This window comes from Dryobates pubescens, chromosome 5 (genome assembly GCF_014839835.1).
Source record: "Dryobates pubescens isolate bDryPub1 chromosome 5, bDryPub1.pri, whole genome shotgun sequence".
Lineage (NCBI taxonomy): Eukaryota > Metazoa > Chordata > Aves > Piciformes > Picidae > Dryobates > Dryobates pubescens.
Genome location: NC_071616.1, coordinates 37917073 through 37931116, shown reverse-complemented (window position 1 = coordinate 37931116; position 14044 = coordinate 37917073). Strand labels below are relative to the sequence as shown.

Genomic DNA, 14044 nt, shown 5'->3' with positions numbered 1-14044 from the left:
CTATGGTAGGGCAGTGCCATCTCTTTACCAGTCTACCAGCTGTCAGCCTCCTGATTCACATGCAATGCAAATTTGACCATTTTATATCCTCCACTTTACAGCAAAATGCCAAAGTCCTCCCAGGTCTTGTGGGCTTTATATTAATATTGTCTTTACTGCAGTGTTTCCTAACAGCACCTTTGAGGTAGTGTTTTTCAAGTATCAGTGCTGCCTGGCCCTTGAGTGCACTCAGTGGCTTGAAGGAACCCTCTTCAAAGCTATCCTGAGTGCAGGCTGAGCTCTGAGAGTTCTCCAGAACTAGGGTGTCAGAAACATTCACAGTAAAAAACAAGGTCAGACCTGCATGCTTTTGAAAACATTGTATGTGTTTATCACTGGGGCAGGGGAGGAGGAAGGGGATAGATGGAGAATGTTAGGGGTTTAATGAGAGGTTTTTTTGATTCCTTTAGGTGAAAGGTTTCTCTGTGTTGTTCAGTAATTGCTTCAGGTGGAAAATAATTTCCCACCTTGCAGCAAGAGTATGCCTGGCAAAGAGTGTTTTAAGAGCAGCACTTCATATAGTTGATTTTCAGCCAAAGACAAGTGCCTCTGGGAGCAGTTTCAACTGGTGAATTTTTTTAAGCAGACTTGAAGCTACTCTGACTTTGGGGGCTGAAGAAACTTCTTGGTATCTAGAAGAAACTTCTTGGTGTCTATAGGAGTTGCATAAGTGACATCATCACTTGTAATTTTTTTCTTCTGCCTGGACACAGTTAATTTGGGCCCTGGAAGCTCTCAGACCCAAGATGGAGCAAGAAAGGTGCTGTACTATCATAGTAAAATGAAAGGATTCCTATAAAGAACATGTGAATTACTTAAGTCAAGCAACTGAATGCTTCAGTGACTCATTCTTCAGGCCTAGAACTCCTGTTTATTTTTTATTAATAGCATCAGTATTCTTAGAAGACATAATTTTTAGGCTATTAGTGAAGACATTTTAGATTAATAGGAGCCTAATAAAGAGAATAAATAAAGGTATTTTAGCAAAGCACATAATGATGGAAGTTGGGTAATTGCATGGTTAGGCCACACCTGGAGTACTGTGTCCAGTTCTGGGACCCTGAGTTTAAGAAAGATGTTGAGTTGCTGGAACGTGTCCAGAGAAGGGCAACAAAGCTGGGGAGGGGTCTGGAGCACAACCCTATGAGGAGCAGCTGAGGGAGTTGTAGACAGCAGGTGTGGCCTAACCAGTGCTGAGATGACTATGTTTTCATATATTCTGAAAAAAAAAGGGGGGGGCAGGAAACCTCTCAGCTGGTGTGAACAAGTTAGAATATTCAGGCTATCCTCTCTCTTTTTTTTTTTTAATCAGGGCCCCATATATTCACTGAACAGTTTAACTTCTGTCCTTTTTTTTTCCCTTCATTCTTTTAATCTTGTGCCAGGCATTTGAGAAGCAGGCAGCAGTGGTATTTGGGTAGCTGGCTTTCAGCATTATTTGCATACCTTTGTGTTTTTCCATGATGATCAATGCTTGACCATAGTGGACCTTCAGCCAGTAAATTTTCTGGGCAACTGTTAAAGTAATTTTATTTTTGATGAGTCTGTTCTAAGGATTATAATGCCCCTTTATAAATATTTATGTTTTCAATATGTCTTCATTTAATTGAAAAGGTTCTTCACATTATTTTCAGGCAACTGCAGGTAGTAGACGTAATGACATATCAAGACTCTGACCTTTTAGCTTCTGGATTTCTATTAGTTCATCCACACTTTGCTTGTGCATGTATATTATATTTTAGTTTGTATATGATTTTCCTCTATGGGCTGTTGGAACAAAGGGTGTTTTCCATACAAATACCTTAATAAACTGGAAAGGAAGAAAATATGCTGTTGCATCCTGGTAGCTGTCAGGCAGACTGTGGCTTCAGTATTGTAATCAGCATATGCAGCTACTAGAAATCCACACTGAAATAATGTTTGATACTTGCATGGCCATCAGTCAGAGGGATGGTCTCAAGTCATATTCATCAATCCAGGAACAGCTTCTGGTAGTCATGAACTTGTTTTGAAATGACTGAAATTATTTATCTAAAACCACTGCTCATCATGAGCCGCTGTCACCGTTGTTAAAACTGTGTTCCACAGGTTTCTTGTACTAGCAGCATCATTTTCCACTGGTGTAAAATTTACCAGTGAATGATGACTATGATGACGTGGGAAGCAATAGTACACATGGACAAGCAATTGTTGCTAATTCCATGGAGAGGTTGCCGGTGCAGGTTCTTTCCCTGGTCATCAGCTTTTAATGTGATTTCTATTGTTGCACCTCGGTAACTCAAACAGCTGATTGCCTACTGATTCCTTGGGAAATAATTCCACAGTCAACAGGCTTTGTTGAGTTGGGTTTTTTTACCTGATGAACCATCTTCTTTTATTCTCCTTTTTTAATTTCTACTCATTATATGTAGGTAACATGTCTGGCCAATATCTTTTTTTTGCTCATTTTCCATAGCTACTTTTAGCTGATCCAGGCATATTTATTTATTTTGGCTTCATGAATCTGTTGACTTCAGACTGTATTCAATTTATTTTTTCATTTCTCATCTCCCTTTGATTTGTCCAGAACTTCCTGGCACACAAATACAAAGCAGGTAGTACTGTATTCTGGGTTGTACAATCAAAGTGTATTATTTCTGTGCTCGATGATTTGGTATCCCTATTAAACATACCCCAAAATCATGTATAAAACTGAATGGGTTGAATATATATGCATGGCACTTCGGCATGAAATAGATAGTAAACACATCTACAGTTTGTCAGAGAGAAGCCAAAACACTGGGTTAGAAAGGACCTTGCAGGAAATTATGGTAGAGGACACTATAGATCTTGAAATGTCCTGTGATGAAACCCTGATGCTGGCAAGTTACCTTTCTCTCTCTACCACAGAGATGCTATTTAAGACACACTGCTTTCTAGTACAGATGTTAACAGTTTATTTAAACCAGCATTAAGAAATATTTTGTGTTTCCTCTCACTAAAATATTGACCACAAACCTTCAGAATTGGTTAACAATGGGCAAATCATTTCCATTCCTAAGCAATCCTGCTGGTTTAATGATTTGAAATTCTGCATTGTGGTATTGTATTCCTTTTGTTGTATTGAAAAGCCTAGAGTTTCACAACTAGACCCCTTGTAATTGCTGTGTCATCTTGCTAAAAGAGAGTTCTGTGTAACATGAGTTAATAGCACATCAGTAGCTTACGCTGATTGATTCAGCTTCATGTAAATCACACTAACAACTCTTTCTGCAGCTCGAAGGTGATCAGGAAGATGCTAAAGCTGGAAAATACTGCCTTTGAATTTTTTGTTGAATAGGTCTTTGATTTCCTAAACCTCTGGTAGTTGTTCCATACTTCTAGAAGAGCCTTGTGAGAATAGAACGTTAGTTTTATTCTTGGTCACTTTTGAGATAAATTTGGGGTCGCATGTGGATCCATGTATGATGGTATTTAAAATATTAATTAAACTGAGTGTAATATTCTTGAAGCTCAGCCTTAAACTGAAACTTGATAACATATATTGTTTTGTTTCCCCAGCTTATACAAATCTTTGTCTGGAGGAATGAATCTGAAGGACCAGCTTAGCTGTAGTTTCGGTACTTCTGAAGGTGGATTGCAAGGCAGGGAGGATGTTGTGACCCTTGCCTATCGCCAGATTGAAGATCTGGCAGCTCAGCTGCAGCAGGCTCAGTCAGAGCAAAAGGACACAGAGCTGAAGCTCAAGAAAGCCCTGGAGGCTTCACAGGAAGCCAATGAAAAGGTTCAGAAGTAAGTCGCTTGCCTTCTTTCAAGAAAAACTGCAGCTGATAAACCAAATGAAATGTTGTTTCATCTCATAGTTTGTCTGCAACTGAAAGTGTGGCAGTACTTAGAAAAGGTCCTTTAAAAGGATTCCTTCTTTGTCAGCCTTTCTGCTGCTCGTTGCTTGCTCTGTGTGAAGCCAAGCATTTTAACAGTCTTGTAGTATTGCACAAGTCAGTATGCCTCTTGTTACTGTTATGGAAACTGCTTTCTTCACGTGCAGGGCACAGAGGAAGTGTTTCCTTCTCTGAATGGTTCTCACTTTGTACCCCATGGCAATCCCATAGCAACTGAGTATTTGCCTTTTTAATTGCATGATAGAATATGAGGGTTCTCATTTTTGGCCTGTTGTGCATCTGGCAGGTTACTCACTGCAGTAAATGCTAATCAGGTTATTTAGGGGTGGCTTCAAAACCAACAGGAAGTCTCTGCATCGGTGAACAGGGATTGTATTTTCTTCCCTGTCATAAGATTCCCAGTTAAAAGGTTACTGAACTCCTGAAGTTCATCTCTACTGAAGTCCTTATTGTCATGTTTGTTATTACTAGCACATGAACCTTTGAAAGTCTGATTGCTGGGACACAGGCAAACATGTAGGCAGAGCCTCTTCACAGTCTGGCACTTCTCATCTCTGCATTGCATTCATCAGCTGCAAAGTAGCCTTCTCTCACTCTTCCAAGTTGGTCATTGCTGAACTGATGCAAATTTTCCTGTCTGTCCTTATTTATCTTCAACTTCAATGTCTGCAGTACGTTTTCAGAGTAGCCAGAAACTGGTTTAGAATATATTGCAAGGATCTAACAGGAATTCTTCCTATTAAAAAAAAAACAAAATGCTGAGTTCTCCTTTAAAAGTATTTTTTTTCCATTTGTAATCTATTTCTAACTACCTAAAATATAGGATGGATAGATAGATAGATAGATAGATAGATAGATAGATAGATAGATAGACAGAGGTAGATAGATGAAAATGCATATTTGAATCATGACTTTATAACCTACAGTGGTTGTCTGTGAATCATTTGAATCTTTCTACTGATCACTTAGATATATTTGATGCATGCTTGATAAAAATAAACCTACAGAAAGTGGCTTCAGCATGTTAAAAAGAATACTGTATAGACCTTTTTGTGTATTGTTTTAAAGCTGGTTTTTTGTTTCATTGTATTGATAAGCATTTACTAACCATAGATATTTAAGAGAAAGTTGTTACTTGATTTGGGGTTTGTTTTTTTAATGCTGAGTCTTGTTTGATGCTGTGTAACCGGGGTGGCTAGAGTAGAAGTGCAGCCACAACCTGAATTAAAGTGCTGGTGCCATAGTGAAAAGCATTTATGCAATTTAACGTGCTCAACTACTTGGGAAAATTTTGGTCAGGTTAGTTTTCATTTATTGCTAAGATCAGACCACTGAGCCTATAGCAAAATTAAACAATTGGGTGAAGTCTTTTGATGACAATAGCGTGCCCTTTTTACCAAGAAACTGTGGAAATGCTCTGTGCGTCTTCCCAGCACCCGGAGTCATCCATCCCCATCTTATAATTCAACCTGCAAACAGATTAAGCAGCTGAGTTTGTGGAAAGTGTGTTTACTTTGAGCTAAGAACCCTTGTGTGACACTATAGAGATTCCTCTGACACCTCTGGGAGAGCTACACAGACAGTTCGTCCTCATCAGCAGGGAAACCAGGCTGAGAATTCCCAATTTCTTTGTAACCTCAACCACTTTATACAAATCAGTGTTTGGCAATTAGGCAGGAACTCATTTGTTAGCTTAGCTTTTTATTTCAAAGATGTAGGATGTTCAACATTTCAAAAAGGAACTGACAATTTATAAACCTGTCAATGTAGAGGCTTCTTGGTATTAATTACAGGAGTATTAATTATTAGCGCTGTCTTAAAGTGGATGCTTATTGTCATCTAAAATGTGACGCTACAATTCAGAGCCTACATAGAGGTCTAATGTGTGTTTTCTTGACTTCTTTTTAAATGCTCAAGTAAATTCTGGTACATGAGGTAAGTATTTTCTTGGTATTAGTCGGTAAAACGTCTGAACAATGTAGCACCAATTAAAAATCAGAAGAGGAAAAGAAGTATAAGCTCAGGAAAGAGCATTAGAATAATTAAAGTAATGTTGAACGAGGATGTAGTTTGTATCTTCATACCATGTGATTTAGTGATGTTCACTGTGCCTTTGCTAATCTGTACTCTGGCAACACTAAGGAATTTTTTTTTCATATTCTTGCAAACTTCAGTGTTTACATTCAGCATCACAGGCAGAGCTTGAAACAGGATTGTAGTTTCTGCATCGCATACTATTTATGGACCCACCTGCAATTGTTTCTTTCTAAGTCAGAGCAGTGGTCCTGTGTTTTTCAACAGGACACAAAGCAGCTAAGAAAATTTCTGGATTCTATCCCACATGAAACAGCAGCTGTGAAACAGAAAGGAGATATATTGGAATCTGCTTATAATGAACTTGGATATAGTGAAGTGAAGTGAAGTTCCTTCTGAAGCAGGCCGAACATCTCAGAGTGGTGTTACTGCAGCACAAGATATAAATCGCAACTCTGTGCCTCTTCCCTGTGATTCGCCATCCTAGCAGGAGTGATGGTGTGAAACAGAAAGTGTTGATGCTCAGAGATTGACCACACAGGTCTAGCAGCTTTTGTTTGAATCTATGTCGATGTTGAAACATTAACAAGGTACACAATTAGCCTTTTAAGAGTGCACTATTCTGGTTCCTGAAGCAAACACATCTGTGCACATGTGTAACACTGACTACCTATTCAACAGGAAATTATTATCATCTGCACAATAATTAATATTTTAGCCCACACTCTGTAGAGTTGCCATGACTGTCATTTTCTGTATTTAATTAATGTTTCTAATTCATGGTTTAAAACCCAAGAATTAGGGCAAAGGTGCAGAATTCACCAGGATTGTTGGCACAGTGCCACAGGCCCCCTGCAAGTTTGTCCTGCTGAAGAAGCCAGGAGCCAGCTGGTGCAGCTTCAGCAGGGAAATGGAGCTGACCTGGAGAAGGTGGCTGGAAAAGCCTGCGAATTAATTAATGCCTCTGCCAGCAGAGGAAGCAAGACATTTTCAAACTGTCCCTCCTGCTGGAGCCTCTGGGACTGAGGAGTGGCTACTGATGTCAGTGAGATCAGAGGAGGTTATAATGTAATACCAAATCAATATTAGCCAATTATCAGTAAAGGTTGAGGCCACTTTTGATGTGGTTTATTCCAGGAAATGTTCTATTTTCCTGCAACAGCTTTGCAGACAGAATGAATTTTAATGCAATTTGGCTGTTGAGGGCTTCTATTTTATTTTTTGTCTTTCTCACAATGTGATGAATCTACCTCAGTAAAGTGTGTGAGCAGAGTCACACTTGCACACTCACATAGCCGTGTAAGGTGGCAGTGGAGGTGGCGAGTGTAGAATTTCTGTGTAATCCTCTAAAAGCAAACACTGATCCACAAAGCAGTGGTGCAGTGCTGAAATACACAGGTATGAAAACAGGCATAAATGGTGAGAAGCCTGCTGCCTGAGCACTTTGTCGAGGTAGCTCTGCCTATGACCAAAGCAAACATAAAAGTGATGTAAATCAGAAATTATTGCTTCATTTGGCCTTATTCAAGAGACATTTGATTATTGGTTTTTTATGTCTTTTAAGGAGGGAATCAGCAGAGTTGACAATTTGGATAAAATAGTTCAGTGGATTAAACACATAACACTAAATGATCTTCTGAATAAGCAGATAGTTTTATCAAAGGAAATTACTCTCATAAAATAAATGCTACCCTTAATGACATTTGCTTTACCTCCTAAGGTGTGATTTTTTTTTGTCCACCTAACTTTCATTGCTACTGGAGCACACCCATTTTTTGAGTAGTCCTGGATCTCTCTCTAGCATTTCTGAACATATTTTCTGTGCTTTCGTGGCTGTTCACTTAGTTTCCTAACTGATGCTGAGAAATAAGCCGATCAGTGACAACAAAAACAAACAACTCTTACCAGCATTTGAGACTGTTGAAAAGAACACCAGTTAAATAATAATAGGGAGAAATAAGAAGCCAGCATTTATTAAGTGGTTAAAGTCCCCCGTTTCTACAAGTAAAATTAATCTGCCTCCCAAGTGCAGGCGCTGTGTGCATTTCACATCAACGTCCAAGATGTTCTCCGGTGCTAGCTGGAGGGCCTAATCTTCCCCAGAGTGATCTGAGCAGTGCAGTTCAAGAACAAGAATGAATATTTGAATAATCACACCACAATGTGAGGTGACCCTCCAACAGGGGACTGACCAGATACACATATGGATTTTGGGAGGACCCTCTGATGCTCTTTTTTAACACAGCTGTGAGAAGAATGTGGCTGAGACCCAGTAGTCTTTCTGGAGTATAGCTGGCAAAGGAAACCATGAGGAGAAGAGAATTTAACACATGGGTGTAAGGGAGTCCGCTTCATTGATGAGATCTGAGGGGAATGTCTAATGACTGGAAGAATCAAACTTGGCAATGAAAACACAAAGCTCTTTTCATCAATTCAAACGCAGACTCTAAAGCTGCAGATGGTTACCTCCAGCCTTGCCTATTCATTGCGGGGTTGTATGAAATGGCACTTTGGTGAATACTAATAGATCAAAACAAAGATTTAATAACATAAAGATGTGGTGTTCATTTTTAAATGAGGATACAGGTCAGTGTCTCAGAAAAGAACGAAATAAGTATCTTTATGTATGGGTCTAAAGTCTCTGGGGATTTTTAACTGCAAACATGGTATCTTTAGTGTGCAGATTGTATTCAGTACAGCACAGCTATGCAGGGAGCAGGCTAAAAGCAAGATTTCTGAATTATTACACTAATTGAGCCTCTTTGCAACATGCAAATGTTGTTAACTGGTTATCTCCCTTTTAAAATCATACCTACATCTATTTAGTAGAGGCATACATTGTAGCTCGCGTGCATTCGGTCACTCGTCGGTAAAAATGGAGGTAGTTAATTAAAAATTGCAGGCAGAAGCACTGCACAAAAGAAGCAAGTTGGGGACTTAAAGCCATTTGTTTTGGAGGAAGCACCAAATGTTAGAGAACTCAGTTGGCTTCCTTTGAAATTCTACAGATACATCTCTTTAATTTTGACCTTTCAAAACTATAAATATAGTTTGATTTCTTATTAAGAGGCAACTTTTAGATGTTCAAACTTCCCTGTTAAAGCTGAACTGATTTGATTTTCTTTTTTTCCTGCTTACAAAACTGCATTGTGGTGAATGTCAGATAACACATTAGCTACTGGAGGCTAGGGATACAGCTTGATAGATATTAATAGTTTCACTGATTTGTCTCAGTAAATAATTTAGGAGATGTGATTTTACTTGTAATGAAAGCCACTGTGCTGCTTGCTGCAGTGAGGTTCTGCTGGGACTGAATAGTTGGTAAACTTCTGATATCATAAGAGGAATCATTCCAGCTGGTGCTGGCATTTTTAAATGTAAATTGAGTTCTGGTGGCTTGTTGAAGAATGTAGATGTAGAGCTAGTTTCTTAGTTACAGCAAATTAGCTTAGCTCTGTCACACTGAGTTGCATTCATTTGTCCCAGTTAAGGATATGACCTGTAGTTTACAGAGGAACTGATGCTGGTGGGTACATTCAAAAGATGAGCAAGTGAGGGCAAAGTGCAAAGAATGTTTTACTTGCTATGGCAAGCCACAGAAGCCAATTGTTATGAGAGTTTGTATGGGAAGAACCAGGGAGCTGAGGAAGACAGCTGTTGTAGCCGTCGAAGATACCAATGAAAATCAGTAATACTTCTGGTCTTTCAGAACTGGATAAAAAGTTATTAAAGGAGATTCAACATAGGAAAAATTGCTTGGTGAGGACCAATGTGTTGGCTGCCTCATGCCATGATTAAAAGCAGATTATAAGCTCCATGGGGCCTATAAGAGATACACAGTCTCCACAGGCAGGGTTTTATGATGTTTAGGAAACCCACAATAGCCAGATGGAAGATTCCCAGACACGCAAAACTACCACATACCCCAAAGAATTCTGCAGAATGCAGCAGAGCTGATGCAAAAATTCTTTGGCATGCAAGACTTGAGTAGGAACATGAGAAAGTCTGAAACCCAATATCTAGTAACAATCACACCATATCCTATGTGAAAATATTGCCATTAACTAGAGCAGCAGTCACAAGCAGTGTCGGTTTATTGGATTTAGGGGCAACAGGCTTGGGAGTATTCTGCTTTAGGAATTCAGTGAGGAATTAAGACTAATAGGAGTGTGTGAAAAAACTTGTATGGTTTAACTGAAAGCAGTACACAGTAAGGTCAGAATTCATGTAAATACTTGGAATTCTGCACTAATAACACCACTGAGTCCTCTCTGCACAACTCCCCACAGGTGGCACTAAAATGCATGATGAAACAATGACTTTTAAAAGCCTTCTAGAGATACCTGTTTGTTGTAATCAAGGAATTGAGTAAGCCAGCAAGGTTATGTGCAGCATCAGGGAAACTCAACATATAGAGAGTAATCAACTTCCTGGTTCTGGAGGAAATGAACTATTGAACTAGCATTCAAATCTAAAGTGAGCTGAACAAACTCGGTCACTGGTGGTATAGTCTCTGGACTGTTGTAGATATACCACATTTCTGAATCTCTAGACAGATCTTGTTTTCCTTGATAAGGCTAACATGTTAGTCATGCTGTTCAAAAGGAAATATATCACTGTTGCAAAGCTGTAATAAAATGCATTTTCTACATTGGATTATATTGCCTTTATTGGGTCACACTTCCTTACCAGCTTTTTGATCTGCATACTCCGTGTTACAGTACAGCTAAAACACGCAGTTGGTGATGGAGGGAGTGCCTGCTGACTTAGTAACACTAATGCTGATAACTTCCCAGCCCAGTGAAAAGAGAACTTGGGTTAGCATGACCAGAAAACTTCTATCTGAAAAAAAAAAAAAGCATAAAACGAGTGACTTTTTGTCTTTTATGCCTGGATTCCTTTAGGGCTTTGTCCCATTTTTATCTGATGCCTGATGAACATAAATACAGAGCCAATATCAGAACATGCACCTCCCATTCTCCAGGTGAGCATCCTCTGTCGCCACCCACAGAGTAACTCCTTCAGGTCTAATTACATTTCAGGCATTTCTTTTGTAGAAATTCATAGCTTCAGAAACAAAAGTAGAGAAGATTCTTCAGCCCTGGAGTGCAATGGTCTCTGGAGAAGTTGCAGATATGGATGAAAACCAAGTTTTCCTTAGCCTAGCCGAATGCTCTAGCTGATGGTTTAATTTTTATATACTTGTTTTTTCTGTGTGGTTGAGTGGTAACACTGCTGCTATCTTTGTCACCATAAAAGAAACAAATAGCCTCAAGTTAGTTTTAGAGAAGGGCAACTTGGGGACCTCTGGACATCTTGGAGCAAGACACTTAAAGGAAGGAGCTGAGACCTGAGAGAAAAAAAATAGACAAAATCCCTCTGCTTAAACCTAATGCCGTCCTAAGGTGTTGCTGTGCTCTCTGTGCAGTTTGGAGGAGGAGGAGTGCACCAGACCAGGGAACAGGTGGAGCTGCAGATCCCATTCTCTATACCAGAGTCCTGAAAGACAGACCTTATCACTCTACAACTGCCTAAAAGGAAGTTGTAGTCAGGTGGGGGTTGGACTCTTTTCCCAGGCAACTTGTGACAGGACAAGAGGGCATGGTATGAAGCTGTTCCAGGGGAGGTTTAGGTTAGATATTAAGAAGCACTTCCTCACAGATAGACTGATTAGGCACCGGAATGGACTGCCCAGGAAGGTGGTGAAGTCACCATCACTGGAGGTCTTTAAGAAAAGATTGGATGTGGCACTTGGTGGCATAGTTTAGCTGATGTCATGGTGATTGGTCATAGGCTGGACTTATCTCAGAGGTCTTTTCCAGCCTCAATAATTCTGTGATTTGGTGATATTCAGAATTACTGCAGCTGACACCCTTTGTGGTGCAAATGATTCATATCTTTTGACATCTCCTTTTCACTTGAAGGTGGCAGTTCATGGTATCAATGCCAAAATCTGGAGATGTTCAAGAGGGGATTGGATGTGGCACTGGGTGCCATGGTTTAGTCATGAGGTCTGTGGTGACAGGTTGGACCTGATGATCTTTGAGGTCTCTTCCAACCTTGGTGATTCTGTGATTCTGTTATCATGTGTCCTGTTGGCAGAGCAGATTATGTTATCCTTCTCATGGATATTTTGAGTGTCATAAATTATAGTGAGGCCTTTAATATATGATGGTTTATGATAAATGCCAGGATTATGTTCAGTGGTGTACCTAACAGAATGAAGACAGAAAAAATCCCAACCAAACGAAACAGCAGATAGAACTTCCCTGCATTCCTTGCACACCAATAATATCCATTGACTGCAGGCGGTTTCCTATGGATGCAGGATGCAAAACTGAGCATACAGCCTGCCTAAGTATTTATTTTCTTTGTATAGCTGTGGTTTACATTTACTTAGCCTCTGTAAATTGCGAACTGCAGCACAGATATTGTTTTCTTGAGGTATGGGTAGTTACAATATAAACACAAATATTTATCAGCATTTGAATATTTACCACCTTAGCCTGCCACGAAAACATAAGCAGTGCTGAAACTTCGTTCCCTCAAACACTAAAACGTATTCTATGAAAGTCAAATGTTTTCAGAGTCAACATAATCACAGCATCCCAGTTTTTGACCTGTGTGTTCATTTACAGTTTGCTTATAGCTGCTTCACAGAGATGGAAGTTTGTAGATTACAACACGGTTTTATTGATTTATCAGTAGCAAAATACACTAAGTATACTCAGTAAACTGGATCAGCTAGCTCTTGGGCTCGTATTGTATAATATCAGCTTGTTGTGGAATACTTCAGAACAAAATCAGAATGTTGGCATAGTTAACATCAATGGTGTAAACTAGGCTTGCAAAGACTAATATTTAGTAAGCCCAATAACACAAACAAATTAGATGTTGAAGTTGTTTGCCCAATGGGAAGAAGCATGCTGACACAGTATTTGTAAGCTTAGAGTTAACCATTCTATGACACATTTATTAAATAACTTGGAGCAGCAGATTGAGTGCTCCTTGAAGAACAGCAGGCAGGGGGGAAAAAAAAAGCTTTTCCTCAGATTTGCTGCCTTTTTTTTTTTCCCTCCAAGACAATAAAAAGAGTGTGGCAGCAAATAATCATTTGCTTTAATATTTTATATCCAAATAAAATGAGTCCATGGCATTTACATTGCCGTTACTAAATAGTATTTGGGTTGTTTGCAAGAGTCATTTATTTGTGGCTTGGCTAAAGGCGTAAAAATAAATTTGCGGTTCCTTCAGTTAATACTCATACTGTTTCTGAACGTATGCAAAAGATTGAACACTGCAAATGTATGTGCAGAAGCTCAGAAGGGAAGCCCAGACTTTCTGAAGCCTCTGAATGGCATAGAATCTGTTAGAGAACTGCTGGAGCGGTTCTTCACAGCAACAAATAGGAAATAGCGGACAAGGCCAAACAAGGTATTTGATTTTAAGCAGACTTCAAATCATTTAAGTTCTTCCACTGCTTAAAATTAATACGTGCCACCTTTACTGAAGCAAGGGCTAGTTCTCCAAGGAAAAAAAATAAAGTTGCTGTTGCTAATCTACTTCTGAGTTACAGAATCACAGAATATATCTGGCTGGAAGAGACCTCCAAGATCACCCAGGCCAACCCTCGACCCAGCACTGAAGGGTCAACACCAAACCATGTCCCTAAGCGCCAGGTCCACACAGCACTTGAACACCCCTCAGGGATGGTGACTCCACCACTGCCCTGGGCAGACCATTCCAATGCTTGAGAACCCTTTCAGTGAAGAAATATTTCCTAATATCCAGCCTAAACCTCCTCTGGCACAGCTTGTAACCGTTTCCTCTAATTCTGTCACTTGTCATCAAGGAGAAGATGCTGGCCTCCTCCTTGCTAAGACTTCCTTTCAGGTAGTTGTAGATTAGTCATTAATTAATAGCCAGATTTTTCCATAAGGCTTTTAATTTTCTTCAAAATATTTTGGAGAAAGGCAGGATCAATTGCATTTTTAAGTATGAGAGCTAACAGCTTTAACTCCATCATTGCTCTTTTATTGGCAAGTTCCTCAGCTTTCCTCTTCTACATTTTTGCTGTAAGTGACTTGGAT

At 39.5% G+C, this 14044-nt stretch overlaps 1 protein-coding gene across 2 annotated transcripts in view; it reads left to right on the top strand.

Annotated features, from left to right (window-relative positions):
• The window catches only part of MIPOL1 (mirror-image polydactyly 1), a 199213-nt gene that overhangs the window by 172508 nt on the left and 12661 nt on the right, over nt 1-14044 (top strand). Inside the window, exon 11 of one of the 2 annotated variants that reach the window (XM_054162227.1) lies at nt 3580-3810. The exons of the other annotated variant lie outside the window; for it this stretch is intronic. Within the exon in view, the coding sequence (XP_054018202.1) occupies nt 3580-3810 (231 nt within the window). The remainder of the gene's footprint in view (nt 1-3579; nt 3811-14044) is intronic. 2 annotated transcript variants of the gene reach the window in all.